At 39.4% G+C, this 27,979-nt stretch overlaps 2 protein-coding genes across 2 annotated transcripts in view; one reads left to right on the top strand and one right to left on the bottom strand.

The window, feature by feature from the left end:
• LOC307126529 (uncharacterized protein) overlaps window positions 1–27,979 on the top strand; it is a 1,210,917-nt gene that overhangs the window by 80,811 nt on the left and 1,102,127 nt on the right. The gene's annotated exons all lie outside the window — the stretch shown is intronic.
• LOC307126226 (uncharacterized protein) lies at window positions 22–27,550 on the bottom strand. The gene is made up of 3 exons (XM_079816657.1): window positions 27,499–27,550; window positions 10,358–10,526; window positions 22–4,861 (listed from the first exon to the last, which is right to left on the bottom strand). The coding sequence occupies exons 2-3, from the start codon at window positions 10,476–10,478 to the stop codon at window positions 2,475–2,477; spliced, it is 2,508 nt and encodes an 835-aa protein (XP_079672783.1). The 5' UTR covers window positions 10,479–10,526; window positions 27,499–27,550; the 3' UTR covers window positions 22–2,474.

The following is a 27,979-nucleotide window of genomic DNA, read 5'->3' as shown; positions in this document are numbered from 1 at the left end:
GAAGAGAATCAGATTAGGCAAGGCAAGGCAAGTTTATTTGTATAGCACATTTCATACACAGTGGCAATTCAAAGTGCTTTACAGAAATGAAATTAAAATATTCATAGGTGAATAAAATAAAAATATATAGTATAAAAAAAATGAAATAAAAATATTCAGTTATAAAAAGTATAATTAAAACTAAAAATAAAAACAGGGTTAAATTGAAACATTATTAAAGTGCAAGCAGTTCGGACAAAGCACAGAGCTCATTGAGTAAATGCATAAGATAAGGTGCAATCAGTCGGACGTACAGTGGCACAGCTCATTCAGTAAATGCACAGCTAAACATATGTGTTTTGAGTCTGGATTTGAAAGTGGCTACTGTTGGAGCACATCTGATCTGTTCAGGAAGCTGGTTCCAGCTACGGCTGGCATAATAGCTAAAAGCAGACTCTTCTTGCTTTGAGTGAACCCATGGTATTTCTAAGTGACTTGATCCTGATTATCTGAGTGATCTGTTGGGTTTGTATTTAATCAGCATATCTGCAATGTATTGAGGTCGTAGGTCATCGAGTCATTTATATACAAGTAATAGCACTTTAAAATTGATCCTAAATGTAACTGGAAGCCAGTATAAAGACCTGAGGACTGGTGTGATATGGTCATATTTTCTGGTTCTGCTCAGGATCCTGGCAGCAGCGTTCTGTATGAGCTGCAGCTGTCTAATGGTCTTTTTGGGAAGGCCAGTGAAAAGACCATTACAATTGTCCAACCTGCTGGTGATAAAAGCATGAACGAGTTTCTCCAAGTCTTGCCTGGAAACAAAGCATCTAATTCTTGCAATATTTTTGAGATGATAGTAAGCTGATTTCGTAATTGTTTTGACATGACTACTGAAACTCAGGTCTGACTCCAAAATCACACCCAGATTCCTGACTTGATTTTTTGTTATTAGACCTTTAGCCTCAAGATATGCGTTCACCTTGAGAATTTCATCTTTGTTTCCAAATGTAGTGATTTCAGTTTTGTCTTTGTTTAACTGAAGAAAGTTTTGGCACATCCAACTGTTAACTTCATCAATGCATTTACATAGAGAGTCAATGGGGCTGTAGTCATTAGGTGATAGGGCTAAGTAGATTTGGGTGTCGTCAGCATAGCTGTGGTGAGCCATTTTGTTATTTTTCATTATTTGGCTCAGTGGCAGCATATACAGGTTGAATAGGAGTGGTGCAAGAATTGACCTTTGTGGGACTCCGCATGTCATGTCATGGACTTATGGTCACCTATACTCACATAATAGCCTCTTCCTTCTAAGTATGACCTGAACCATTTGAGGGCCATTCCAGAAGGCCCAACCCAATTTTCTAGCCTGTCAAGAAGTATGTTGTGGTCAACAGTGTCGAATGCAGCACTGAGGTCGGGTAGTACCAGAATTGATGTTTTGCCTGTAACTGTATTGAGGCGAATATCCTTTATTATTTTTATGAGCGCTGTCTCTCTGCTATGATCCGGTCGGAAACCAGATTGAAAATTGTCAAAGAATCCGATTGAGTTCAAGAATTTGTTCAGCTGAATGAAAACAACTTTTTCAATGATCTTGCCTAGCCATAATTTACAGAGAGGCTGAAGATCCCGAATCATGTTTGTTTCCCTTATTTTGCAAAAAGCACAACAATTTGTTTTTATTGTGACTGTACACAAAAAAAAGAAACTTAACAGAATATAATGATGTATAACACTTGCATGAATGATAAAAAAAACTTATTTGAGTCTCTTTGGCACTGATAAGAAAAAAAGAGCAGATCGCCGAGGGGGTTAAAACCTGACATTTCAACGTTTCTTTAGACATATGTCTCATGTTTGTGAGACAAGTATTCACTAAGCTAGAGTTCCTTTTCTGAAGACTATCTGAATGAACGTCTTTGACAGAGAGGCTGCAGATCACGCATCATGTTTGTTTTCTTTATTTTGCAAAAAGATAAACATTTTGTTTTTATTGTGACTGTACACAATTTTTTTTTAAACTTAACAGATTTTAATGACGTATAACACTTGCCTAAATGATAAAAAACGACAGAGTTATTTGAGTCTCTTTGGCACTGATAAGGAAGAAGCGAGTTGATCGCGCCGGCGCGACTGCCGACTCGAGGCGGTTAAACATACAGAAAGCATCTCAAAAAAGTCCAGAACAGCCAGAGAAATAAAAAACATGGATATATCTTGACATAATAACTGATGTCCGGTCCTTTGAATTAAACAACACGAGGGGAAAGGTTTCATTTACAAGTTCCCTCTCCAGTGAATCTTCATGTGGCGCTTAAGTTTTCTTTAAATCTGAAACCCTTTCCACACTGACCACATGTGAATGGCTTCTCTCCAGTGTGAACTCTCATGTGGTAATTAAGGGGTTCATTTACATCTGAAACTCTTTCAAAATTGATCACATGTAAATGGCTTTTCTCTAGTGGGAATATCCATGCGTTCCCTAAGGCTTACTTTCCGTGTGACGCTATTCCCACACAGAGTGCAGGTGTAAGGTTCTCTCCAGTGTGAATTCTCATGTGGATTTTAAGGCTTCCTTGTTGATTGAAACTTTTTCCACACTGTTGGCAGGTGTAAGGCTTCTCTCCAGTGTGAACTCTCATGTGACTGTTGAGGTTTCCTTTATGTCTGAAACTCTTTCCACACTGTTGGCAGGTGTAAGGCTTCTCTCTAGTGTGAATTCTCATGTGGACTATAAGGCTTTGTGTATGTCTGAATCTCTTTCCACACTGATCACATGAGAATGGCTTCTCTCCAGTGTGAACTCTCATGTGACTGTCAAGGTTTCCTTTATGTCTGAAATTCTTTCCACACTGTTGGCAGGTGTAAGGCTTCTCTCCAGTGTGAACTCTCATGTGACCGTTGAGTTTTACTTTTCGATTGAAACTCTTTCCACACTGATCACATGTGAACGACTTCTCCCCAGTGTGAACTCTCATGTGACCGTTGAGTTTTACTTTTCGATTGAAACTCTTTCCACACTGATCACATGTGAACGACTTCTCCCCAGTGTGAACTCTCATGTCACTGTCAAGGTTTCCTTTATGTCTGAAACTCTTTCCACGTTGTTGGCAGGTGAAAAGGTTCTCTCCAGTGTGAATTCTCATATGGACTATAAGGCTTAGTTTATGTCTGAAATTCTTTCCACACTGATCACATGTGAACGGCTTCTCTCCAGTGTGAACTCTCATGTGACTGTCAAGGTTTCCTTTATGTCTGAAACTCTTTCCACACTGCTGGCAGGTGTAAGGCTTCTCTCCAGTGTGAACTCTCATGTGAGTGTTGAGGTTTTCTTTTCGATTGAAACTCTCTCCACACTGTTGGCAGGTGAAAAGGTTCTCTCCAGTGTGAACTCTCATGTGACTGTCAAGGTTTCCTTTATGTCTGAAATTCGTTCCACACTGTTGGCAGGTGTAAGGCTTCTCTCCAGTGTGAATTCTCATGTGACTGTTGAGGTTTACTTTTCGACTGAAACTCTCTCCACACTGTTGGCAGGTGAAAAGGTTCTCTCCAGTGTGAATTCTCATATGGACAATAAGGCTTAGTTTATGTCTGAAATTCTTTCCACACTGATCACATGAGAATGGCTTCTCTCCAGTGTGAACTCTCATGTGACTGTCAAGGTTTCCTTTATGTCTGAAACTCTTTCCACACTGCTGGCAGGTGAAAGGCTTCTCTCCAGTGTGAATTCTCATGTGAGTGTTGAGGTTTTCTTTTCGATTGAAACTCTTTTCACACTGATCACATGTGAACGGCTTCTCCCCAGTGTGAACTCTCATGTGACTGTCAAGGTTTCCTTTATGTCTGAAACTCTTCCCACGTTGTTGGCAGGTGTAAGACTTCTCTCCAGTGTGAGTTCTCATGTGACTGTTAAGGTTTACTTTTCGATTGAAACTCTCTCCACACTGTAGGCAGGTGAAAGGCTTCTCTCCAGTGTGAATTCTCATGTGACTGTCAAGGTTTCCTTTATGTCTGAAATTCTTTCCACACTGTTGGCAGGTGTAAGGCTTCTCTCCAGTGTGAATTCTCATGTGACTGTTGAGGTTTACTTTTCGATTGAAACACTCTCCACACTGTTGGCAGGTGAAAGGCTTCTCTCCAGTGTGAACTCTCATGTGACTGTCAAGGTTTCCTTTATGTCTGAAACCCTTTCGACGTTGTTGGCAGGTGTAAGACTTCTCTCCAGAGTGAGTTCTCATGTGACTGTTAAGGTTTACTTTTCGATTGAAACTCTCTCCACACTGTTGGCAGGTGAAAAGGTTCTGTCCAGTGTGAATTCTCATGTGGACTGTAAGGCTTCCTTGTTGATTGAAACTCTTTCCACACTGTTGGCAGTTGAATGGCTTCTCTCCAGTGTGAATTCTCATGTGACTGTCAAGGTTTCCTTTATGTCTGAAACTCTTTCCACACAGTTGGCAGGTGTAAGGCTTCTCTCTAGTGTGAATTCTCATGTGGACTATAAGGCTTTGTTTATGTCTGAAACTCTTTCCACACTGATCACATGAGAACGGCTTCTCTCCAGTGTGAACTCTCATGTGACTGTCAAGGTTTCCTTTATGACTGAAACTCGTTCCACACTGTTGGCAGGTGTAAGGCTTCTCTCCAGTGTGAATTCTCATGTGACTGTTGATTTTTACTTTTCGATTGAAACTCTTTCCACACTGTTGGCAGGTGAAATAACTTTTTGTTTCTGTCTTTTGAGCTCTTTTTTGTGAGGAAGTCTTTTTAGCCTGTGTCGATTTTTCTCCAGTCATGAAATCATGATGTTTATCATAATGGTCTCTCTCTTCTTCCCTTTCATTAAGGTCATGAATTGCCTCTTTCAATGCCATGAGATCTAGGGCAAAAACAGACACAAAACGATTTAGACATATAAAGCATCAATACCAGGGTATAGAGTAGTATGTTATAGTGTTGTAGACCGGTTTTAAGACCACTTTTGACAGCCTTGGTCTTTTCGCGATCTCAACCACATTTGAACTCGGTCTTGTCTTGGTCTCAGACTAAGTGGACTCGGGATTTTGTTTCAAGACCACAACTGCTGGGATATCACCAAATTGCCAGTGCATTGCCCGATTTATTTATTAACATCATTAATGTGATTGGATGTAAAACTGACTGCTTCAGATGCAATCAATAACATATCTAATTTGATTTATCGATTGTGCCAATTCAGAAATGAATGAGGGATTGTGTCAAATTCCACCAAAAATGTATACAAATGCTCTCAAAAAAATTAAAGATATTGTTGCAAAAAGTTATTGTATGAGATCTGGATTTATAACGTGATATAATAAACTAATATCGCAAGAGAGCCCTTTTCACAAATTTGAGCATGACCGCAAACATGATATTGCTTTAACAAACAAAAAAAACAAAAACAAACATAATTCTCAACATTATTTCAATATAACAATATTTCATGGTTTTCTGAATTAATTTGTCATAAAATGTGATCTGATCTTCATCTAGTAGTAGTAGAAAGTAGTAGTAGAAAACTTTGTCCCCGTCTTGGGGCAATTGGGTTTGCGGCACAATCGCAAGGCACAACATAACAGGACAGCAAACATATAATACAACAATACAATACAATTCAATGCATTATAGACCCCTGCATCTGACCAGGCCAGCTGGATATCTAGCTTAATTAGACTGATTTAAAGCTTTTATGGCTTGTGGTACAAAAGAAAGTTTTGATCTGTTTTTGGTCAGAAGGGGTGGGCAGAAGCGATGCCTAGATGGCAATAATTTAAAATGAGATGAAATCACATAAGATATAATTTGCCTCTCTCATAATTCTGTCTTTGTAAATGTGTTTAATGCTTGGTAGTGTTATCCCAAGTAAATTGCTGGCAGTAGTGACTATTTTTCTAATTACCCTTTTCTGTGATTCAGTGGCATTTCCGAACCAACAAATGATGCAGCAAGTTAAAACACTTTCAATAAAAGCAGTATAAAACAACTGAAGCATTTTGTTATTAACATTAAAAACAAGCAGTTTCTTTAAAAAGTACATTCTTTGCTGTGTCTTAGTGTGCAAAAAATCAGTCCATGAATCCCATTTAAGCTTGTTGTCCAATACAATGCCAAGATATTTATACTTTGTGAAAACCTGAATAATCTCCCCATTATTTGAAGTGTTGGTGGATTGCTGGGACTTCCTAAAACAGGGTTCCTCAGACTCTGTCCTGGAGGGCCTCTGTCCTGCAGAGTTTAGCTCCAACCCTGATCAAACACACCTTCCTGTGATTTTCTAGTGATTCTGAAGACCTTGGTTAGCTTGCTCAGGTGGGTTTGATCAGGGTTGGATCTAAACTCTGCAGGGCAGTGGCCCTCCAGGACAGAGTTTGAGGAACCCTGTCCTAAAATCTATTGACATTTCTTTGGTCTTATTGGTATTTAATATTAAGTTTAGCTTATTACACCATTCTAAAAAGGAATCTAAAACTGGCCCATGATCTACCTCCCCATCCTGTTGCAAACTTACTAGAGCTGTCTCATCTGCATATTTAATAAAGTGCCTGTTTTGAAAAGTGCTAGTGCATGAGTTTGTGTATAAAATAAATAATAAAGGAGATAGAACACATCCTTGTGGAGAGCCTATGGATGTTATCATCACATCAGAAAGATATGAGCCCACTCTAACCCGCTGGACTCTACTGGTAAGAAAGTCCATGATCCAATTAATAATTCCTGAGATAAGATAGAATTAATTTGCTAAGATGTCTGCAAGTATCTTGGGTTGCATGGTGTTAAAAGCAGATGAGAAGTCCACAAATAAAATCTTAGTATGAGTCTCTGGTTTTTCAAGGTGGGTATGTAAAAGATGCATTAATGTCAGAATTGCGTCATCCACCCCCCTGGAGGCTTGACAAGCTAATTGCTGGGGGTCCATAAGATGGTGGGTTTGTGAAACAATGTACCTCTTTACCAGGCGCTCCAGGCACTTCATGACCAGTGATGTCAACGCAATTGGGCGGAAGTCGCTGGACTCTGTGGGTCTTGGCAGTTTTGGCATAGGTACAATTGTAGATGATTTCCATAAGGTGGGGACTTCACAGAAAATAAGAGACGAGTTAAAAATATCAGTTAACACAGGGGCTAATTGTTCTGCACAGTGCTTAAGGACATTACCACTGATTTTGTCAGGTCCAGCACTTTTCGGAGGATTACAGTGACTAAAAAGGTAAAAGACATCCGATTGTCTGAAGTTTAATACAGATGTAGGGGGAGCAGGGGGCTGCATAATGCTATCTCCAGCACTGCCACTCTCAAAGCGACAAAAAAGTGGTTTAGCTGGTTTTCCCGTTCCAGTCCCTCACCTCCAGGCACAACCAGAGAAGGATTCCCTCTCCCCTTATGGGGGACATTGGTTATGGTCTTGATCCCCTGCCATGCCTTACGGGAGTTGCCTGACACCAGGGCTGCTTCATAAATTTGACTGATAAAAACCCCTCAAACTTTTGGAGTTTACTCTGCACAAGAAGAACATGCTTATGTGAGTCATGCCTCGCCAAAAAGAGCTTTCAGAATAGCTACGATCAAGAATAGTTGCTTTACATAAAGCTGGAATATGTAAGGGTTTCATAGTTAATTCAAAGACTTTAGAAATTCACCAGTCTACAGTAAGGCAAACAGTCTACAAATGGAGACGCTTTGGGACTGTTGCTATTCTACCAAGAAGTGGGCGCCCAGTCAAAATGACACCAAGAGCACAACGAAGACTCATCAATGAGGAAAAGAAACAACCCCGAATGGCAGCCAAAGATTTTAAGTCATCATTGGAACTTGCTAACATCTCTGTTCATGAGTCTACGATACGCAAAACACTGAACAAGCAGGGTATCCACGGCAGGACACCACAAAGGAAGCCACTGTTTACTAAAAATACACAACGCTACATTTGGCGTAGAAAGGGCACGGCATATCATCATGAAAACATCATCCCAACTGTAAAGTATGGTGGAGGAAACATCATGATTTGGGCCTGCTTTGCTGCATCAGGGCCTGGCCAGCTTGCAATCATTGCGGGGAAGAGGAATTCCCAAGTATATCAGACAATTCTTCAGGATAATGTGAGAATGTCTGTACGTCAGCTGAAACTGTGTAAAAGGTGGGTGATCCAACAGGACAACGACCCAAAAAGTGTGTGTGTGTGTGTGTGTGTGTGGGGGGGGGGGTGTCAACCAGATATTACTTCAAACGGTTCACTTACTTTTTCCACTGCCATTTTGAATGTTGAATGAGTGTTCAATAAAGACATGGAAGATCTGAATTTTTTTGTGTAATTATTTTTAAACACATTATTTTTGTCAATACCCTCGACTTGGATGAAAAACAGTATGTAATTTACCCTGGAGGTTGTGTGAGAAAAACAAAGACTTGGCAGATTTGGACAGGATTAAAATTGCAAAGTACAAATTTCTCTGTTTGGTCTCAACATCATTCATGTTTTTTTTAAAGACATGTTTATAAAAGCTACTGAAATGCCCTAATTAAACCAAGTCCTAATCCTAAACCCTGTCTGTGAAACCAGGCTGTAATATTATTAGTAACTGCACTATGATAAAAATCCCTCAGCGCTACTGTAGATGTTAGTGGCACCAGTGCTACTGCTCTTAAAAGTTAATCTGGAGTAGGGATGCAACGATTATAGATTTTGTTGGTACGATTATAGTCTGAGGAATAATCACGGTTTCACGATTATCACAATTATTATGCATTTATTAATTTTTTACAAAACTACTAATGTATAAAACCAAATGAACTCTCATTTGATTTTAAAGTGTTATTTATTGCTGACTTTTGAAATAGAAAGAACACAGTAGCCAAAAACTACAGCACAAAATAATAATCAAAATCTACATTCCTTTTGGACTTTGGGGTAGAGAACTTGGAAATTATGGTAAAAAAGGATTCTGCAACAGTTGGTTGTTGAACTGCAGCTACCGCACCACCAGTCTTAAGATAAAAGAGCATAAGAAAAATTAAAATAAATAATCCATACAAAGATGAACTTTGACTGGACTTAATAACTAAATGACTATGAGTAATGACTTAAGTTGATTTTCAATATTTTATTACATTAACGATTATATTTCTATAATATTTAAGTATTATTATTATTATTATTATTAATATAAAACTAATATTAACTTTAGGGGGAATAAACTGAACTGTTATTGTCATTAATATGTAGACATTTTAACAATCTTTTTAATAATTCATCTCATTTTACATGTGGCTTGAGAAAGCATGTCTATTATATTGGTTTGTCTGTTTGAAGTTTTAGTAAAAATGATGGAAAGAAACATCTCATGTTATATGCTAAGGGGCGCTATTACGCATCTTCTGAAATGGTGGCGACTCTCCAGATCAAAACAGACGAAGAAGCAGAAAGAAACGAACTCACATGCAAGCAGATGCATACGTAAAATAATGCGATCATCAACATTAAACAGCATCTAAATCAAAACGTCCTAATGTTACTGAATAAAATGCCAGGATGAGCTACAGGACCGTGAAGCTCCGGGGTGTTGATGGACTCGGATCTACTCCATCTGTGTTTGATCATCGCTCTGAATCTGATCTGTATGTAGTCTTTGACAAAAACGTGATTTTCTCAGCTTTATGCTCAAAATGTTGCTTTTTTTAATGAGACGTGCCCACATTCAAGTGTTGATTAAAAAGGATTGTATTAAGCTAGAATAAAACGGATTTTTATGTTTCAAAGCAGAGACTCCGTTCGTTCTTTCTATGTATTACATGTTCAGATATTCATACAATATTCAACGCAATGTTTCATTAAGTAATTTGCCACACAATTTAACTCTGTTATTATGCATTATCTTTAATTGAGCGTACAAAGCTGGGTGATGATCCCGCAGGTGCTGCCTCCCTCTGCCATAGTTAATCTACGGTAGTAAAGCAGTAGCCTCCGTGTCTCTGATAAGCACGTCACTTAAACTGGCGCGCCGCTGGTGTAACCTTGTTTTCATTCTGTACAACAGAAACACAGTGTAGTGGAACCTTTATGATTCATTAACCTTGACGTTTTTAAGCGCGGTTAATCGTGAAACCGGTTAATCGCTGCATCCCTAATCTGGAGCCCTGAATTATTTATTGCTTGATTTAATGTTTACGTTCAGGAATGTTAAAATGTTTAGCGCAAGTAGATATTGGGTTTAATGTTACACAAAATAATTGTTTTGTTTAGGCTACTTCAGGATTAAATCGCTGTATGATTATACTTCTGTATATTCTCTATATCTGTAGAGCTGAACATTTTAATGATGATCAAATGACTGAGTTCAGCTTTGAGAATGAAACCAACCTGTTTGTTCCTCAGTTTCTTCATGTTTCAAACTGAATGTTTCTTCAATCTTCAAGTCTTGACTCTCCACTTTAATAAGCGCAATCTTTATGTCTTCAATCTCCTCTTTAATGAACTCCATCTTTATAATAGCGTCACGTGGATCTCAGTCGCTTCACCAGGAGTTTTTCTGAAAGATGAGAATAATTCACAGAAAGAGAAACATCAAAATAAATCTCTGAGTGTCTCAATGAACTCTAGTTCAGTAGTTCAGTCACTGGTAAGAGAGTCAGAGAGAGAGAGAGAGAGAGAGAGAGAGAGTTAAAGGGTTAGTTCGCCCCAAAAATGAAAATTATCCCATGATTTACTCACCCTAAAGTCATCATAGGTGTATAAGACATTCTTCTTTCAGACGAACACAATCAGTTAAATATTTTTTAAAAAGTACTGGCTCTTCCAAGCTCTATCATGGCAGTGACTGACTGTTGGGTCATTTTCAGTGGTGGAGGAAGTACTGAATATCAGTACTTAAGTAAAAGTACAAATAATTTATTGCTTGCTAATTGTACAAAAGGCAAGCAGTTAAAGAGTGTTTCTTCTTTATTCATTGAAGCCTCTATGTTTACAGGCTTGTGGTGATGTGCAATCTTCTATGTGCCAAAACAAATATTTTTGGTACTGCCAATTTGTTTTGTCATGGTTCATGTGTGCAATAAAACATTACACTTCATGAGAAAAAAAATCGTTGCAGAGAATCGTGAAAAAAAATCGTGATTCATATTTTTCCCAGAATCGTGCAGGCCTAGTTGACATTTCATTCAATAACATTAGGCAGCTTTAATTTGTATGCTGTTTAATGTTGCTCTGCAACGCTTCATCGTATTCAGACCTAACTCGATACATGTCAGCACAAGCATGACTTGGGGCAACATGCAGCGTTTCGGCGCAACGCCACCTACTGGTTACTATTTTTTGCTAATAGTTATTTTTTGCTTATAACTTCTGAATCGTTTGTTCAAAAAAAGTGTAAAAAAAAATCATAAAAGTGGTCTCGTTAGATTCGGGACGTCATGCAGAGTCGACTGTTATCCATTTTTACCATATCGACCATTTTGGCTGTCGGCCATTTTGAATTGTGTGCTAAAATGCTGTATTTTTATGTACACATGAACGGATTGTTACGAAACTCAGTATGGGTCATCAGCACGATGCCCCGAAGGAGCCTGAGAACTTTCCAAACAGCGCCACCTAGTGGAGATTTTCTCTTCTTCAAATGCTTATAACTTCTAACATCTTGCTTAGACAACTTCTGTCCCGTTTCATCCAGGCCAGCCCGCACCACTCCCTCTGCCCCCTGGCTGTCTGATGTTCTCCGCGAACATCGCTCTGGGCTCCGGGCGGCAGAGAGGAAGTGGCGCAAAACTAAAAACACTACTGACCTGACCCTGTATCAGTCTCTTCTCGCTTCTTTCTCTAGTAACATCTCCACTGCTAAAACTACATACTATCACAACAAAACACACAACTGCTCTGACTCTCGTGCACTCTTCAGAACGTTCTCTTCGCTCCTCTGTCCTCCCCCCCCCACATCCTTCATCAACTCTTACAGCTGATGACTTTGCATCATTTTTCACACAAAAAACCTCCTCCATCAGCAGCCAATTCTCCGCACCACAAACCGACACGCACATCTCAACAACCATCACACACACGCTCCCCTCTTTTTCTCTGCTCTCTGAAGCTGAAGTCTCCAAACTCATCCTTTCCAACCACCCCACTACCTGTCCGCTTGACCCTATCCCCACTCACCTCCTTCAGGCCATTTCTTCTTCTGTTACTCCTGCACTCACTCACATTGTCAACACCTCTCTTCACACCGGGACCTTCCCCACAGCATTTAAGCAGGCTCGGGTAACCCCACTGCTTAAGAAACACTCTATGAACCCAGCACTTTTAGAAAACTACAGACCGGTATCCCTTCTGCCTTTCATTGCAAAGACACTCGAGCGAGTTGTTTTTAACCAGCTCTCTACGTTTCTTGAACAGAACAACCTCCTGGATATCAACCAATCAGGCTTCAAAAGCGGCCACTCAACTGAGACTGCCCTGCTCTCGGTTACGGAGGCACTGAGGCAGGCAAGAGCGGCTTCCAGATCCACAGTACTTATCTTACTGGATTTGTCTGCTGCTTTTGACACAGTTAACCACCAGATCCTCCTGTCAACTCTCATGAAGATGGGCATCTCAGGAACTGCTCTCCAGTGGCTCAAGTCTTACCTCTCAGGTAGGTCCTTCAGGGTGTCATGGAGAGGTGAAGTGTCTAAGTCACATCATCTAGCCACTGGAGTTCCACAGGGCTCAGTGCTTGGACCACTTCTCTTCTCCATCTACATGTCATCACTGGGATCGGTCATTCAGAAACATGGCTTTTCCTATCACTGCTATGCAGACGACACTCAACTCTACTTCTCATTTCAACCAGATGATCCCACGGTTGGTGTTCGTATTGCTGCCTGCCTAACAGACATTTCTGCCTGGATGAAGGAGCATCACCTGCAACTCAACCTTGCAAAGACTGAACTGCTTGTGGTCTCAGCCAACCCAGCACTTCATCACAATCTCTCCATTCAGCTAGGATCATCAACCATAACTCCGTCCAGGACAGCCAGGAATCTTGGAGTTGTGATCGATGATCAGCTAAAATTCACTGACCACATTACTGCAACAACCCGGTCCTGCAGATTTGCATTATACAACATTAGGAAGATTAGACCCTTCCTATCTGAGCTGACCACACAACTCTTGGTCCAAGCTCTTGTTCTCTCCAGACTGGACTACTGTAATGCTCTTCTAGCAGGCCTTCCGGCATGCACTACCAAACCCTTGCAACTGATCCAGAATGCAGCGGCGAGGGTGGTCTTTAATGAGCCGAAGAGAGCGCACGTCACGCCTCTCTTCATCAGACTCCACTGGCTACCAATAGCCGCTCGCATCAAATTCAAGGCACTGGTACTCGCCTTCAAAGCAACCACTGGCTCTGCACCAATTTACCTTAACTCGCTTGTTCAGACATACACACCCTCCAGGAGTTTGCGTTCTACCAGTGAACGACGCCTTGTGGTGCCATACCAGAGAGGCATGAAATCACTGTCACGGACCTTTTCCTGGACTGCCCCCATCTGGTGGAATGACCTGCCTATCTCAATTCGAGCAGCCGAGTCTGTAGCCATTTTCAAAAAACATCTAAAGACGCATCTCTTCCAGCAGCACCTGACCAATCAAGAATAGCACTTAACATTCTATTCATTTTTCTGTCTGTCTAATTTATAAAAAAAAAAAAAAAAAAAAAAAAAAAAAATCTGTGTTAGATTAACTGAGACTTGTTACAGCACTTGCATACTGTAGCCTCTGACTGTTGTAGTTGCTTCTATTGCTCTCATTTGTAAGTCGCTTTAGATAAAAGCGTCTGCTAAATGACTAAATGTAAATGTAAATGTAACTTTGGCTGTGGTTGACTTATTTTCATGGGAGTAATTCCTGAAGCCTTGCCGAGTCGAACGATACCAGACTTGCCAGGTTTCGGCATATGGTTTGTGCAGCGTTGTAATTAGTGCTGAATGATTTTGGAAAAAAAACGAATTGCGATTTTTTTAACCAATATTGCGATTGCGATTTAATATGCGATTATTTTTTTTAACTGTTTATCTTCTGTATTATTCAACAATACATCATTGTATAGGTGGAAATCTTTTGGCACCTCACGATCCGATTCTGGGAGTCACGATCCGATTTCAAAACAATTCTTGAACTTTTTTTTTACAAGTTATGATCCTGCCATTTTGGAATAGCAATATAAAATCATATATTTGCCATTTCATTCCCTCCGTGTCCTGCCACAACCTGCACAAAATTTGAATTCAAAGTGTTGATAATAGCATTTTTTTTTTAATCTTTTACCATCACATGAAAGGCTGCAGTGATGAGCATTGAGTACACATGCAGTCTGTTGATCGCGTGAATGCAGTGATCTCGTCATTGCGGTGCTATTTCTCTCACAAAATGCTTTCAACCACAACTAACAGCAAACATGACATCGATATGAATACAGTAAGAGCTTTGTTGTGCAGCATAAGTGTCATTCGTTATTATGGCAGTTTGGGAAAGTGTGCAGATACACTCATGACGTGTGATTGACAGATCCGAACATTATAAAGGGAGTGTTATTTGATCGCTTTCTGCTTTCTTGTCTAATCATTTAAAAAAAACATTTGTTTGTTGTTGATCGTTTCAGTCACTGGCTTGATTCACTGATGCATAAACAGTATTAAACGATTTAGAAAGAAAGTCCTCGCTGTTTCAAGGTTCCCACTCTTTTCTTGAAATGATTTTCCAGGACATTTTCAAGACTTTTTCCAGTTGCTACAGTGCGAGTCAAGTTATCACAACTAAGACCGGGGCGATATACCGATATTATCACATCGAGACATATTTTGAAACCGATGTGATATTGTACCTATACCGTTATATCTATTATAGTTGTGCAAAGATTGTTGTCTTTCACAATGCCACCTGCTTTCCTCTACTTGCTTACTTACATGTTTTTTGTTTCTGCTGTCGGACAATAGAATAAGTATGAAATACTGAGTGGAACATGGCCCGGTAAGACTACCTGTTACCCGTCACTATCTCGAAGCTGTCGTCGTGCTCGCTACGGCTCCACTAAAACCAAAAATATATTTCATGCAAATGTATGAGTGACGACACGCCCACAGCTCTCCACTGCTCCTCTGTCACTCAACAGAGAGAGGGAGAAAAACCTCTCACTCGATACAGCAACACTCTTTAAAAGAAAGTCGCTAACTTTGGCCCTTCTTTGGATAAATAAATCCTTACTTGGGTATAAAAAACCGATAAATCTAGCAACAAATACAGATGAAAACACTGGGAAGCAGAACTGTTCTAAGGAAATGTGCAATTTGATTGGTTGGTAGCGTCACCAGACCTGCCAACTTCGTCAAAATATTTTGAGTACCACTTGTGTTGTGCAGCTTTTTTTTTGCAGACTTTTGCAACTCCATTACTTTGCACGCAGTAATTTCCCCCCAAAAAAACAATAAAACCTATATTTTTGATTACAAAATATAGACATTTTGTACTGTACTGGCCACAATCTTTAAATGCTTTTTGCCCTCCACATGGCATCGACAGTAGGGATGGGCAACAGTGGTCGAGTAATCGAGTACTCGAACTTGACAGCGATCATCGAACATGAGAACGATAATCGCCCTGAAAAATAAATATTTGTCTCTTTTTTTTATTGGTTATTGCGTCGTTTTGCGCGGTACCAGAGGTCTGATTGGTAGCGTTATACAGCACGCCTCCAGACCGCGGCGAAATTAAGTGAAACTGAGGCGTGCACTGCAGTGATGTCTGGAATCACTGATCATTGAATGGTTAGTGCAAGATGTGCAGCGCCAATCATAGCATTATAATGAGAACACGATGGAAAAAGAAAGCTGTAAATGATCTGTGCTCAGTTCCCCGTGTATCAGCTGATCCACAGAGAAACCAGCGAGAACACTCAGACTAGCGCGTGAAGCTCATGTGCGCATTCGCGTCCTTTTCTGCAGATGCACGTTGTAAGATTACTTTTATGTTTTCTATATCTGATTAATCTAATATAAGAAGCGTTTGGTTGAGCTTAATAAGCTAGCAAAGCGCTGCCATTATACCGGCTGTTCATTCTCTTCAGTTTCGGCTCAAACGCATATTTCATGCTCGACATGATGGTTTAGAGACAGTCATATTCTTTTCAGATAGGCTATTTCTTTCTCAGAATCATTGATATTAGTAATGCAGCAGTGCTATACTGTTCTCATATTTTTTAACAGTAGACCTAGTTTATTTAAAGTTGTTTTTCGTTATGAGTTTGAAAACGTGCAGTGATGTCTGTAAACACGTCGATCATGAATAATAAAATGAAGTGCATGATGTGCAGAGTCAATCTGTCAAAGCATTATAATGAGAACACGATTTTAATAAAATGTTGTTTCTGTGTGCTTTCGTTGTCCGTGTATTAGCGTTGTTAAGGGAAGAGCGCATTCAAAATGTTCCGTTTCAAACCATAGCCTGTAAAATCTAGCACGCTGAAGTTCATGTGCCCATTCACGTCCTTTTGTGTTGATTTATGTCGTAATAGGTTCATAATAATCTTCATATTAATATTGATATAGGGTGCGTTTGGTTGAGTTTATTAACCAGCTAGCAAGCTCTGCAGGGTGGTGTTATTTCAGTTTCAGCTCAAAGGCAATGCGCGATATTACTGACTTGGTTATTTGAGACGGTCATTTTATAAAGATGTTTCTTTTTCAAAGACATTTATGCATCATAATCTAGCAGTTATTTTTTGTTTTATATGTTTATGTTTTCATATACCTGTTTTCATGGCACGTTTGTATTTGTCAACAACCATTTTAATAACAGTTTTCATTATCTCAATGACAGACATGCCCCGCCCCCTGCACATGCCCCGCCCCCGAGTACTCGAGTACTCGTTTTTGAGACCTATCGATGATCGAAATGAGAAATTGACAAAAATGCCCATCCCTAGTCGACAGTCCGCAAAACACACACACACACACACACACACACACACTTGTTCACTTGTTGTTGTATTAAATAAAAATTGCCAGTAGGTGGTGGTAAGTCACTGTCTTTATGAGTGAGTGAGTGAGTCAGTCAGTCAACGAGTCATTCATTCATTCAGTAACGAAGCAAGTGGCTGTATTTATGAACGTATCATTAAATCTCACGATTCGTTCATACTAAGCCACAGATTCGTTCACGAATCACCACTGTGTGCTGGAGTTCTGCTGTGGCTTTCGTTGCAAAATAGAGCAATGATCGGCTACTGACAATACTGTTTTAAATGTAGTAACGTCACATCATCACTTAACAAAAGTTACCCTTAGCTTGTTGAACTGTTGTATAAAATCAATGTCACTAGGGCTGTCGCGGTAACCGCAATATTGTAAAACCGCGCTATTGACAAGCCAACCGCAGAGGAAGGAAAGCAACCGCAGAAACTGCGGCAACCGCAGTGTTCAGTTTTTTTTTTTTTTGGCCTTGTTTTACAATTCGTCATGTGCATTTGATGTTAAATAAATTAATAATGATACAAGAGTACCCAACCCGCGGCTGAGTTTACGGATCTGCTGTCTGGCGAAAGCTACGTTACAGTGTCTTCTGTCAAACCCGTCCTGAAACTCCTGACAGAAGATATGCTTAAACCATCAAGCGAGGATACCACCTTAACATCGGACATAAAGCACAAAATGTGTAGTGTTCTACAGGGAAAGTATAAACCAGCTGCCTTACAAAACCTTTTGGCAAAGGCCAGTTTTTTTAGATCCTCGATATAGGGACAATTATATCAATGATACGTTAAAATTATTTGATTTCTTTTATTTTTTTAATGGGAAAAGGCATGTTCTTGTTGCTGTTTTGCATTTAACAATAAACAAAAATGTTTTAAAACGTGTATCTTTGTCAGTTAAAAAGCAACAATTTATGCTACATAACTCAACAACAGAGCTTTTTATGCAGTAAAATCAGGATAAATTAGGTTTGTAAAAAAAATTATAAAATAAAATAAAAAAATGCGGTTATACCGCGCTATTGAGCCACCCATTATAACCGCAAGGTAAATTTCATAACCGCGACAGCCCTAAATGTCACGTTTGAAATCGTGGATATTCGGGAAACATTGCATTCTTGCTTGTATAATATGATCAACATTAAAAACACTGCTGTATCAGCCTGAATTTTGATCGCAGATTTAATCTCACAAACAGCGCAATCGGCTCGTGACAGAACACAGACCGACTGAATGACACTTTAAGTAGAAAATCTCAAATGAAGATCGCTGAACTCCAGCTTACTTGTCTGTGTTTTCTGATCACCCGCGCTTCTTAAACAGTGTAGAGAGGATTCATTATTTAAATCTGGTAAAAACAGAATGTAATGTGTTGTCTCATTTATTCAGCAAAACAAGTGGTTTTGGTCACGTTTTAAATTTTTTTTATACACATTTCAGTCTCGTCTTATTTTGTCAACGATATTGCATGTGTTATTAGTCACAGTTATCGTTTAATGATGTGGGTGTCTTCTCTCATCGTCTTGTCTTAGTCAGGGAAAAAAAGGTCGTCAACGAACATTTTTCATCATAGTTTTCGTTAACGAAATTAACACTGGTTGTCAGACAGGAGTACCACACGTGCACATTTGCCACAGAACTCACAATGTCCGTAGTTTAGAGAGGCAAGTCCTACCAGCTTACTGAGATGTCAAATTGCGTACTTGCTTGAAAACAGACATTCATGCGTAAAATGTTTAACCCGTTTGTGTTCATCCACAAGGAGGGACAATTATTTTCCAGGACAACGCAAACGTTTCCAGGACATTTTACTTTTTTTCCCATTTTCCATGTGTTTTCCAGGACTGGAAAATTGGTCTTTCATTTTCCAGGTTTTCCAGGACGCGTGGGAACCCTGTGTTTGTGGCGGTGCTGTCGAATCCATATGGTAAAAGTCTGTTTGTAAAGCCTGTGTAGAAGTCGCGACTGATAAACTATATCCATTTTCTCCAAATTCTCTGGGCGGGCAACCTTTTCTCATATGACGACATACAGGGAAGATTTCAGATCGGCTCGCCTGAGCTCTTATTCTCTCAAAGGCAGAGAAAGACAGCCTATTGAAATTTCTAGCCACTTGGGGACCATATACAGGCTTGGGCGGTAATATGGTATACAGCGGGATCTAAAAATAACAACAGTATCAGTTTCAATACCGTCATAAAAAAACAATGCACTCTAGGAGATATGGATTAAATATTAAATATAATTTATTTAATGCCAAAAAATGCGTATGCATGGTTGTCATCATGGAGAAAGAGAGAGAGGGGGGGAAAGATGGCGAGTCGCGCACCGAGTGACCTGGTCTCGAAAAAGAACACAACTTCTGCAGTTTGGCTGCATTTCGGGTTTCGACCGAACGAGAAGGGAGATGCGGTAAATACGGACGAGGCAATTTGCAAATTGTGCAACAAAAATGTGACTGCGAGAGATGGAAATACCTCGAACCTAAGGTCGCATATATGAAACCACCGCCTTCCATCATTTATTTAGGCCTATTCATTCATTTAAACGTTTATTCATAATTAATTAATTATTTAATCCATCCATCCATCAGCAGGACTGCGCAACTCGCTGGGGCTCCAAACTGGCAAAGGTGGAGTGCATCCTCGAGCAGGCCCAAGCGATCAGACACGTCCTGTCTGATGACAGAAGGCTCAGACTGTCCCTGACCTATTTGCACTTTTTTATAAGCTGCTCTTTGTTATTAAAGGTTGTTCGGGTGGTGTGATTTAATTTAATTGATTTGTGTGCGCGTCTCTGCGCGAAAACTGTTCTGGATGTTTATGTTAATTTAATTCTGTTTGACTGTTGTATTTGCACTTTTTATTAACTGCTATTTGTTGCTAATAAAAGTTGTTAATATAGTTGTGCATGTAATTTTGTTATTGTGTTTGGTTTTCAGTTTCTGAACGGTTTAGGCACAAGCCAACAGTTTGGTGACGCTGTCTGAGCCTTACGTCATAATTTTTTAATTATTCACGGTAATACCGTATACCGAGGTAAAATAGAGGTATAAAAATAGAATGACGGTATCAAAATTTGGATACCGCCCAAGCCTAGACCAGATTACAGGCTAGGGGAACTCATATTAATGTTAAAAAACCTCATAAAATGAAAATGTCATGCCATGGGACCTTTAAAGTTACATTATCAGGGTTTTTCCTGGGTCAAAAATGGTCTTCGGTGGTGGCTGACAGACATGGTCATCCACACACACGCACAGTAAAAAGTACCCTACCCACGTGATCTGCAAGCGCAATACTGACAATACATTAAAAATTAATTCAAAGAAACAGTTTGTAATTCTTGCTCAGCTTATTTTGATAACTTGATGTTTGTTTTTGTTCTTCATTTTTTTTACACCATTTACAGATAATTGTTTTGGTATTTAATCATATCAATATTAAAAAGTAGTATTTAAAAAATAAACAAATAGCCTAATTTTCTGCCATAAACAATTTCATAAAATTATCAGCTAGCTAATAACAACTTTGTTCTGGTTTCACCTCACTCCAGTCTAAACTAAATGAATTTAGGCTATTTATTTTAATATACATTGTCAACATAAATAAGCTGAAAGACTGGATTATTAAGACTGAGGGTGTGTCTCAATCAGCTCCCTAGTTCAGTAGTCAGGGCACTCATCAGGACATAAGTCTATGAGCTGACTCCCTGATCAGCGCCCTGACTACTGAACTAGGGAGCTGATTGAGACGCACGCTGATTCTTACTATCCACCCTTGCTAAATTGGGTAAGCACACTTGTGTTCTCATTTCCGATGTGTTCTGAGTAAATTATTAAACTGAGTTCAGTGTTGGACAGATCAGATGTTTTAACTCATGGGTCTCAAAACTCGTGGCTCAATATTTTGTGGCCCCCTACTTGACATCAAAGTTTAGTGTTAGTGTGGCCCACACGTTTTGCACCGTTAAAAAGCACCGTTTAAAAAAAGCACCGTTGCACCGTTAAAAAGCACCGTTTTGCGGAGTCGTTGCGTGTGCTGCGCTTGCTGCCTCCTTTGTGTGTGTGTGTGTGAGAGAGAGTGAGTTGGCTCGCCCCTCCCTCATGCAGTATAATTGGTTGACACCGCGTGATTGACAGGAACAGAATGTGAGGCTGATCTCGTCAATGTCAAAATGATTGAGATGGCCAATCAAATCAAAGTAGGCGGGGTTTACATTCTCTTTTGGTCTCACAGACTAGCGATTCAATCTATCGCTTAATGCGTTGCAGAGAGACTCTATTCTTTCAGGTGAAATCACAAACTAAAATGCACACAAACGTGTCCATGCTCTTAATATACAACCATTGATGAACATCTTTGATTTTAATGAAGAAGAAAAAACTAATTAGCGAGGTAGTTCAGAGCCAGGGCTAGTCCAAGTTCATAGTTGGTTCGACTGAGGAGCCTTCTAAGAACCGTTTGCTTTTCCACTGCTGAGAGCCGCAACAGAGCCAGTCTTATGTCACTGTATACGTCTCATCTCTCTCAGCAACGCTAGCGAGGCAGCAGCAGTGTTTCCAAGTCCGCGGTTTTCCCGCTTCATCACTGTTGCTGCGGGCCGTTTTTCATGTCCGCGGGTTGAAGTCTTATGTCTTGACCCAATTATGTGATATTTAGCCCCGGGAATGCAAATTTTGCAAAGGCGAACAAGCCTTCCATCAACAAAGCAAACGTTGCGTTACTATTGATTCACATGGCTTTACGATCCTACATCGGCATCAAAACACAACGAAAACACAGCGAATCCAACGCATTCATGCAGTTCGCCGTAATTTGTATAGACGGAGATTACAAACGAGCAGCAGCTGTTAGCTCCATTAGCTGCTATTTCAACAATGGCGGATCTCAAGTTTGTGTTGGTCTTGTTGACCCCGCCCCCAGCGCCTGACGTAATCGGTTCTTACTTCTAGCCCTGTTCTAGCCCAGCAATGTTTTAGTGCTACTTAAGAACCACTTTTACTGGCTCGGAGCTTTGGGTGTGGAAACACAAAGAACCGCTTTGAAACTAGGCCAGGGTTTTTCCTACATTGAAAATTTTTTGGCGGCCGCCAAAACAAATTGTTGTCCTGCCAAAGCTTTATTTGATGAGTTATTGTGATTTATGATTGATGTAGAATAGATGACTGCTGCGCTTGCGTTAACTGAGTGACAGAGAGAACGACCAGTGAGCTCCTCTCCCGCTCGCTCTCTCTCTCTCTGTCTTCAAAATAAGCATTCTTAGCTTTCTAATATTTCACATATTACGTTAATCAAAATCAAAAGGTCGGAAGACCGAATCCATGTTGCACGTGGCGCTATCAGACGATGTCTTCCTTTAATTACCGCTGGGTGTGAAATGCGCTCAAAAAACATTGACTGATTCTCTGACCAGCTGACATAAAGCATACTTTTAATAAACGGGAAACAAATCCTATCCGGTTATGAAGTGTTTTCTGTGTGTTGACAAATCTTTCGCGATGTTCTAACAGAAGGGAGTCGCACACAACACGTCTGCTAATGTCCGATTCGCCACCTAATGACTCCTCTGAACCGAATCATTTTAACGACTGGTTAGAACAACTGATCTGTCCAACACTGAACTCACCAATCAGTTTAATCATTTACTCAGAACAACACCTGAAATGAGAACACAAGTGTGCTTACCCACTTTAGCAAAAGTGGATAGTAAGAATTAGTTTGAATTATCCACAGTCTTTCAGCTTATTTATGTGGACAATGTGTAGTAAAATAAATAGCCTAAAATCATTTGGTTTAGACTGGAGTGAGGTGAACCCAGAACAAAGTTGTTGTTAGCTAGCTGATCATTTTATGAAATTGTATATGGCAGAAAATTAGGCTATTTGTTAATTTTTTAATACTACTTTTTAATATTGATATGATTATATACCAAAACAATTATCAGTAAATAGTGTAAAAATGAGGAACAAAAACAAACATCAAGGTAACCCACATGAAAAAAATACTATAGTATATTATAGTAAAATTACTCTTGTAAATACTATAGTGTTTTTGAACCATGCTATAGTAAGTACTACAGTAAATAGTAGTATATTGTAGTATTTACTACACTTTGTTAGTTTACTGTAGTATATTTACTATAGTACGGTTCAAAACACTATAGTATTTACTAGAGTAATTTTACTATAATATACTATAGTATTTTTTCTTGTGGGATCAAAATAAGAAAAGCAAAAGTTACAAACTTTCTTTGAATTTATTTAAAATGTATTGTCAGTATTGCGCTTGCAGATCACGTGGGTAGGGTACTTTTTTTACTGTGCGTGCGTGTGTGTGTGTGTGTATGGATGACCATTTCTGTCAGCCACCACCGAAGACCATTTTTGACCCAGGAAAAACCCTGTAGGCTCTGGCTCCGATCTAGCTCTAGCACTGCCTTGGTGGAAAAGGGGTATGTGAGAGCAGATTAGAACCCGGAACCTTTAACCTTAGACGTCTCTCGAGCTGTCGCAATCTTTTTTGGTGCTCTAATGTGGTGTGACATTCACAGATCACTGTAGGGTCTCAAGGCCCATTTATACTTCTGCGTCGAGTGTACGCCGTAGTGTACACCAGTGATGCGCGGGTCAATGTATAAACAACCCGCACCCGCCCGACGTTTTCAACTAACCCGCCCGCAACTCGGACCGCAAAAAAAAAGAAGAAAATATTGTACCCGACCCGCTTCCTGACCCGCATTTTTTAAAAGTAGTAAATGCTCATCGTAGCTCATTGGGCCATTGAGAAAATGTTTCAGGCCCTGGCGTGGTGCGCTCAGAGGTGCAGCGGCGAGAGCAGGCAGTTCTTGAGGCGGCCCATCATTTTCCATTTCAGCTCCAGATGCATATTATTGATGAACGCGATGTTTATGTTTCGACCCGGCTTGAAGAATTCATCAGCCCACATTTGGAAAACATTTGGAAAAGTGTGAAAGCCCTTAGGAGCGCAAACTGTTATTTTTCTGAATGCTGTATGATATAGCCTAGTGTTATGTAATACAGGCTTGATTTTTATCATTTATTTCGTTTAATTTTCTTAACAATTAAGATGCTGCATGTGTTTATCCAGTCTAATCGAAGTGTGCGTCTCTCCCCCGACTTTCCCAACAAAAATCCCGCCCCCTCTCAGAAAATACATAAAACTGACTTTAAATGCGTTTAAAAGTAGCCTATTAAAATGGTACAATGGCATTGCTCAGTTCAACGTTTTGGGAAATCGGGCATTTTGTCCCGCGTCAGCATTTATTCAAAAGTTAATAACGCTCAACATTCAAAAGGTAAATAAGGATTTATTGACGATCCGACCGACCGTGACCCGAATATCATTAAAAATATTTTTGGATGACTCGTAACCGCGGGTAACCGCGGGCACCCGCTCATTTTGGATCAACCCGCGCATCACTGGTGTACACGCGTAGCCGACGCCGTCGTGAGCATTTATACTTCTGCGCTGTTGTCTGCGTCAATGTGCAATTCCACATGCAGACACTAGAAGGCAGTGTCCTCGGGCATGTTGGTGTAATCAAGACAACAGCCGAAGAAGAAGCAGCTTGATGTGTAGAATCTGTACATTCATGTCGGAATATCAGCAGCAGTGAGAGAGCGGCTTTTCTTGCAGCTTGAGTTGTTGTATCTAATACAAATTAAGCATCTCTAGTTGATTAGTAAAGTTAAATAAGGCGATCTGGCGCTAGCTCGTGGCCGCTGTTTTCAGCAGCGGTGGCTCAGCAAGCGATTGCTGTTGCGGAGACTTCATTCACGAAATATACCCTAATGTGTCCCTGTTCTTGATATACAATTACTGATTAACATCTTTGGTTTTAATGAGAAAATAAATAAACTATACTCAGCGGATCTATGTATTTATTTACTACCATAAAGAATCGCTGGACTGCAAAATAGTGTGTTATAGCAGACGTAAGGAACTATCATCCAATTTCTGGACACACACACACACACACACTCCTATTGCATATTTTTTATTTATTTATTGACCTGAGGGAAGGGTTCTGGCAGACCAATCACAGCGCTTGCGGTCCGCGTATAATTGACGCGTTGTTACATTTTTGAAGAGGTGCGCGTCAGGGTACGGCGTATCCAACGCGTCTATGCGTAGGGTACGCCGTACCCTCTGCGTGCACTCGACGCAGAAGTATAAATTGGCCTTCAGTTCAAACAAACGGCAGCGTGCGCATGAACCGATCACCTCCGCTTTATAGAACGAAAGAACCTAATCATGAATGAACACAAGGCTCGACCATAGACTGTAATGGCTCGACATTGATCTTTGTCCGGGACAAGTGACCAGACAAGTATCTTAAAAGTTAATAATTATCGCAGAATCGCAAGAATTATTCATATTTTTATTATATTTCAATGTAACCAGTGATTGATAAGGTTTAGTGTAACAAAGTCATGAGAGAGACATTCATGGAGAAATCAAAACAAATGAACATAACAGCACTATAAACTCACAGAAGAAACATACTGGGGTAAAACGTTTTTAAAAGTTTGAGTTTTATTTATAACTTGATTTTGTTAATAACACGAGTCGACTAAGGGAGCTGTTTTGCTGAATATCATCACGATTGCAAATGTTGCATTGAAATTTGTGGTTCAATAAACAAGTAGCCTAGTTAATATTAAGTTACTTACACTTTAGACACAAACAACATTGACTTTTTTTTCTATTTCACTGACGAAAATGGTTCCAAACGAAAGCAACACTCAGCGCGGTGTTTTATCACTGAATGATTCAGCGTTTGAATGAACAACTCAATGACTCACTCATTAAGACGTCACCTGCTGCCACCTATTGGCGGTTTAGTTTCATGTTTAAAATATCATTGGATATTTTCATATTTGTATATTCAAACGTTTAAAACATCAATCTCATAACATTATTTGTTGTAGTTGTAATTTTTCAGTGTATATTATTTAATGTGATTGGTAACAGCCCTATATGTCTTATTATTATAACTGAATGTATTGATCAAATGTAAGAATTTGACATGAAAGATGATGCATGCATTTAATAAGGTTAAAAAATGGCCTTTATAAAGTAAATAACTCCCTGGGGTAAATATCACAAATATGCAGAATTAAGTATGTAAAAGCTGATATAACACTGATGAGAATTTTGCTTCAAAATATATTTACACCACCCAAAAATTTGTCAACACACAGAAAACACTTCATAACTGGATAGGATTTGTTTCCCATTTATTGAAAGTATGCTTTATGTCAGCTGGTCAGAGAAGAGTCAATGTTTTAATGCTTTAACATGCACCCTGTCTCAAGCGCAGTAGTCATCTACATCACCCATAAAATCACAATAACTGATCAAATAAGGCTTTGGTGGGACAAAAATTTGTTTAGGCAGCCACCAAAAAATGTCCAATGCAGGAAAAACCTGATTATATATGATTATCCACTATCGATCACCACTTGATGTTGAGTCCTGAAACTGATCAGAAAATGTAAAGGAATGTTGTAGAAATGTAGTAGAGTAGAAAGTATAATAATTGCTACAAAATGTAATGAAGTAAAGGTAAAAAGTATGCACTATTGATGCTACTTAAGTAAAGTACAGATACGGGAAACATTTACTTAAGTGAAGTAACAAAGCATTTGTACGTCATTACATTCCACCACTGGTCATTTTTGAAGTCCATAAAAGTGCATCTATCCATCATAAAGCTGCTCCACACGGCTCAGGGGGGGTTAATAGAGGCCTTCTGAAGCGAGTTGATGTTTTTGTGTAAGAAAAATATCCAGATTTAAAACTTTTTAAAGCACATTATCTAGCTTCCGGCGAATTGCCTTCTGTATTCAACTTACGGGAAAAATGTCTGAAAGAAGAATGTAATTTACACCTAGGATGGCTTGAGGGTGATTAAATCGTGGGTTCATTTTCATTTTTGGGTGAACTATCCCTTTAATGGATTACAGATACAGATTACTATATAGACACATCATGGCATTTATGATCTACATACGATACTGAATGAATTACAGATCGTATTTAAATGATTACACTTTCATGAAAACATTAGCAGTTTGTTAAAGTTGTCATGATAATGATACATGTTAGCGTTTGTTGTTCTCGTTCATTTGCACCGTTTTATTCGCACGAGTCGTGAATCGAATCACTGAATCATTTTGCAAAGTATTTGATTCAATTGTCTCGGAGTTTCAAAAAGTTTAGTTTCTCCATCGCTACTCGCCAGAGACTGAACTCGTGTTTATGATGAACTGATTCACGATAGAGGAAGAGAAATGAGACGCAGCTTTTCTGTTACTGGTGTGGATGCGATTTACTCACACAAAATATGTTTATTTAAAGTTAGTTAAAGCACATCAATGTTATATTCAATGGTGAATAAACTATTTTCACGTTGCTTGTAAAAACTGTGAATCATTGAACGGTTTCTATCGATTTAAACAGATGAAATTCTTAAAACAAACCTTTCTTCCGCAGAATCACAACCGATGCATAAGCGCGGCCAGCCTTATGACGTCACATCACCACACCAAAATAAAAGTCCCGTTCACACTTTTTCTTCTTATTATTTAGATTTTATTAGCGGTTGACAAACAGCTAAATGGTGTATTACCGCCACCATCTGGTATGGAGTGTGGATCGAAATGACATTTACTCTCTTTTTATATTCTCTCCCACAGATTAGCCACTTTTAGATATTGGAAAAATAATATTATAATATTCATTTCCTGAATTATTTTGTAAAATATCTCCTAATATAAATTCATTTTTATTTTTTCTAGATTTTATATTAAAACCCTTCTTTCAATCTCATATTTCTGACAATATAACATAACATGTTTCACTGTTTCTTCTTGCCCACAATATTCACACTTTCCTGTATCATGTTTCCTCATTTTATAAAGTGTACTATTTAGACTTGTCTGTCCAAATCTCAACCTTGAC

This window comes from Gobio gobio (assembly GCF_949357685.1).
Source record: "Gobio gobio genome assembly, chromosome: 5".
Lineage (NCBI taxonomy): Eukaryota > Metazoa > Chordata > Actinopteri > Cypriniformes > Gobionidae > Gobio > Gobio gobio.
This window is presented reverse-complemented; position numbering and strand designations above follow the sequence as displayed.

Coding starts and splice junctions, on each gene's coding strand:
- LOC307126226 (XM_079816657.1), bottom strand. CDS start 10,478: ATGGAGTTCATTAAAGAGGAGATTGAAGACATAAAGATTGCGCTTATT. Junction 4,862..10,357: donor AGAAACTGAGGAACAAACAG/GTTGGTTTCATT, acceptor TTTTTGCCCTAG/ATCTCATGGCATTGAAAGAG.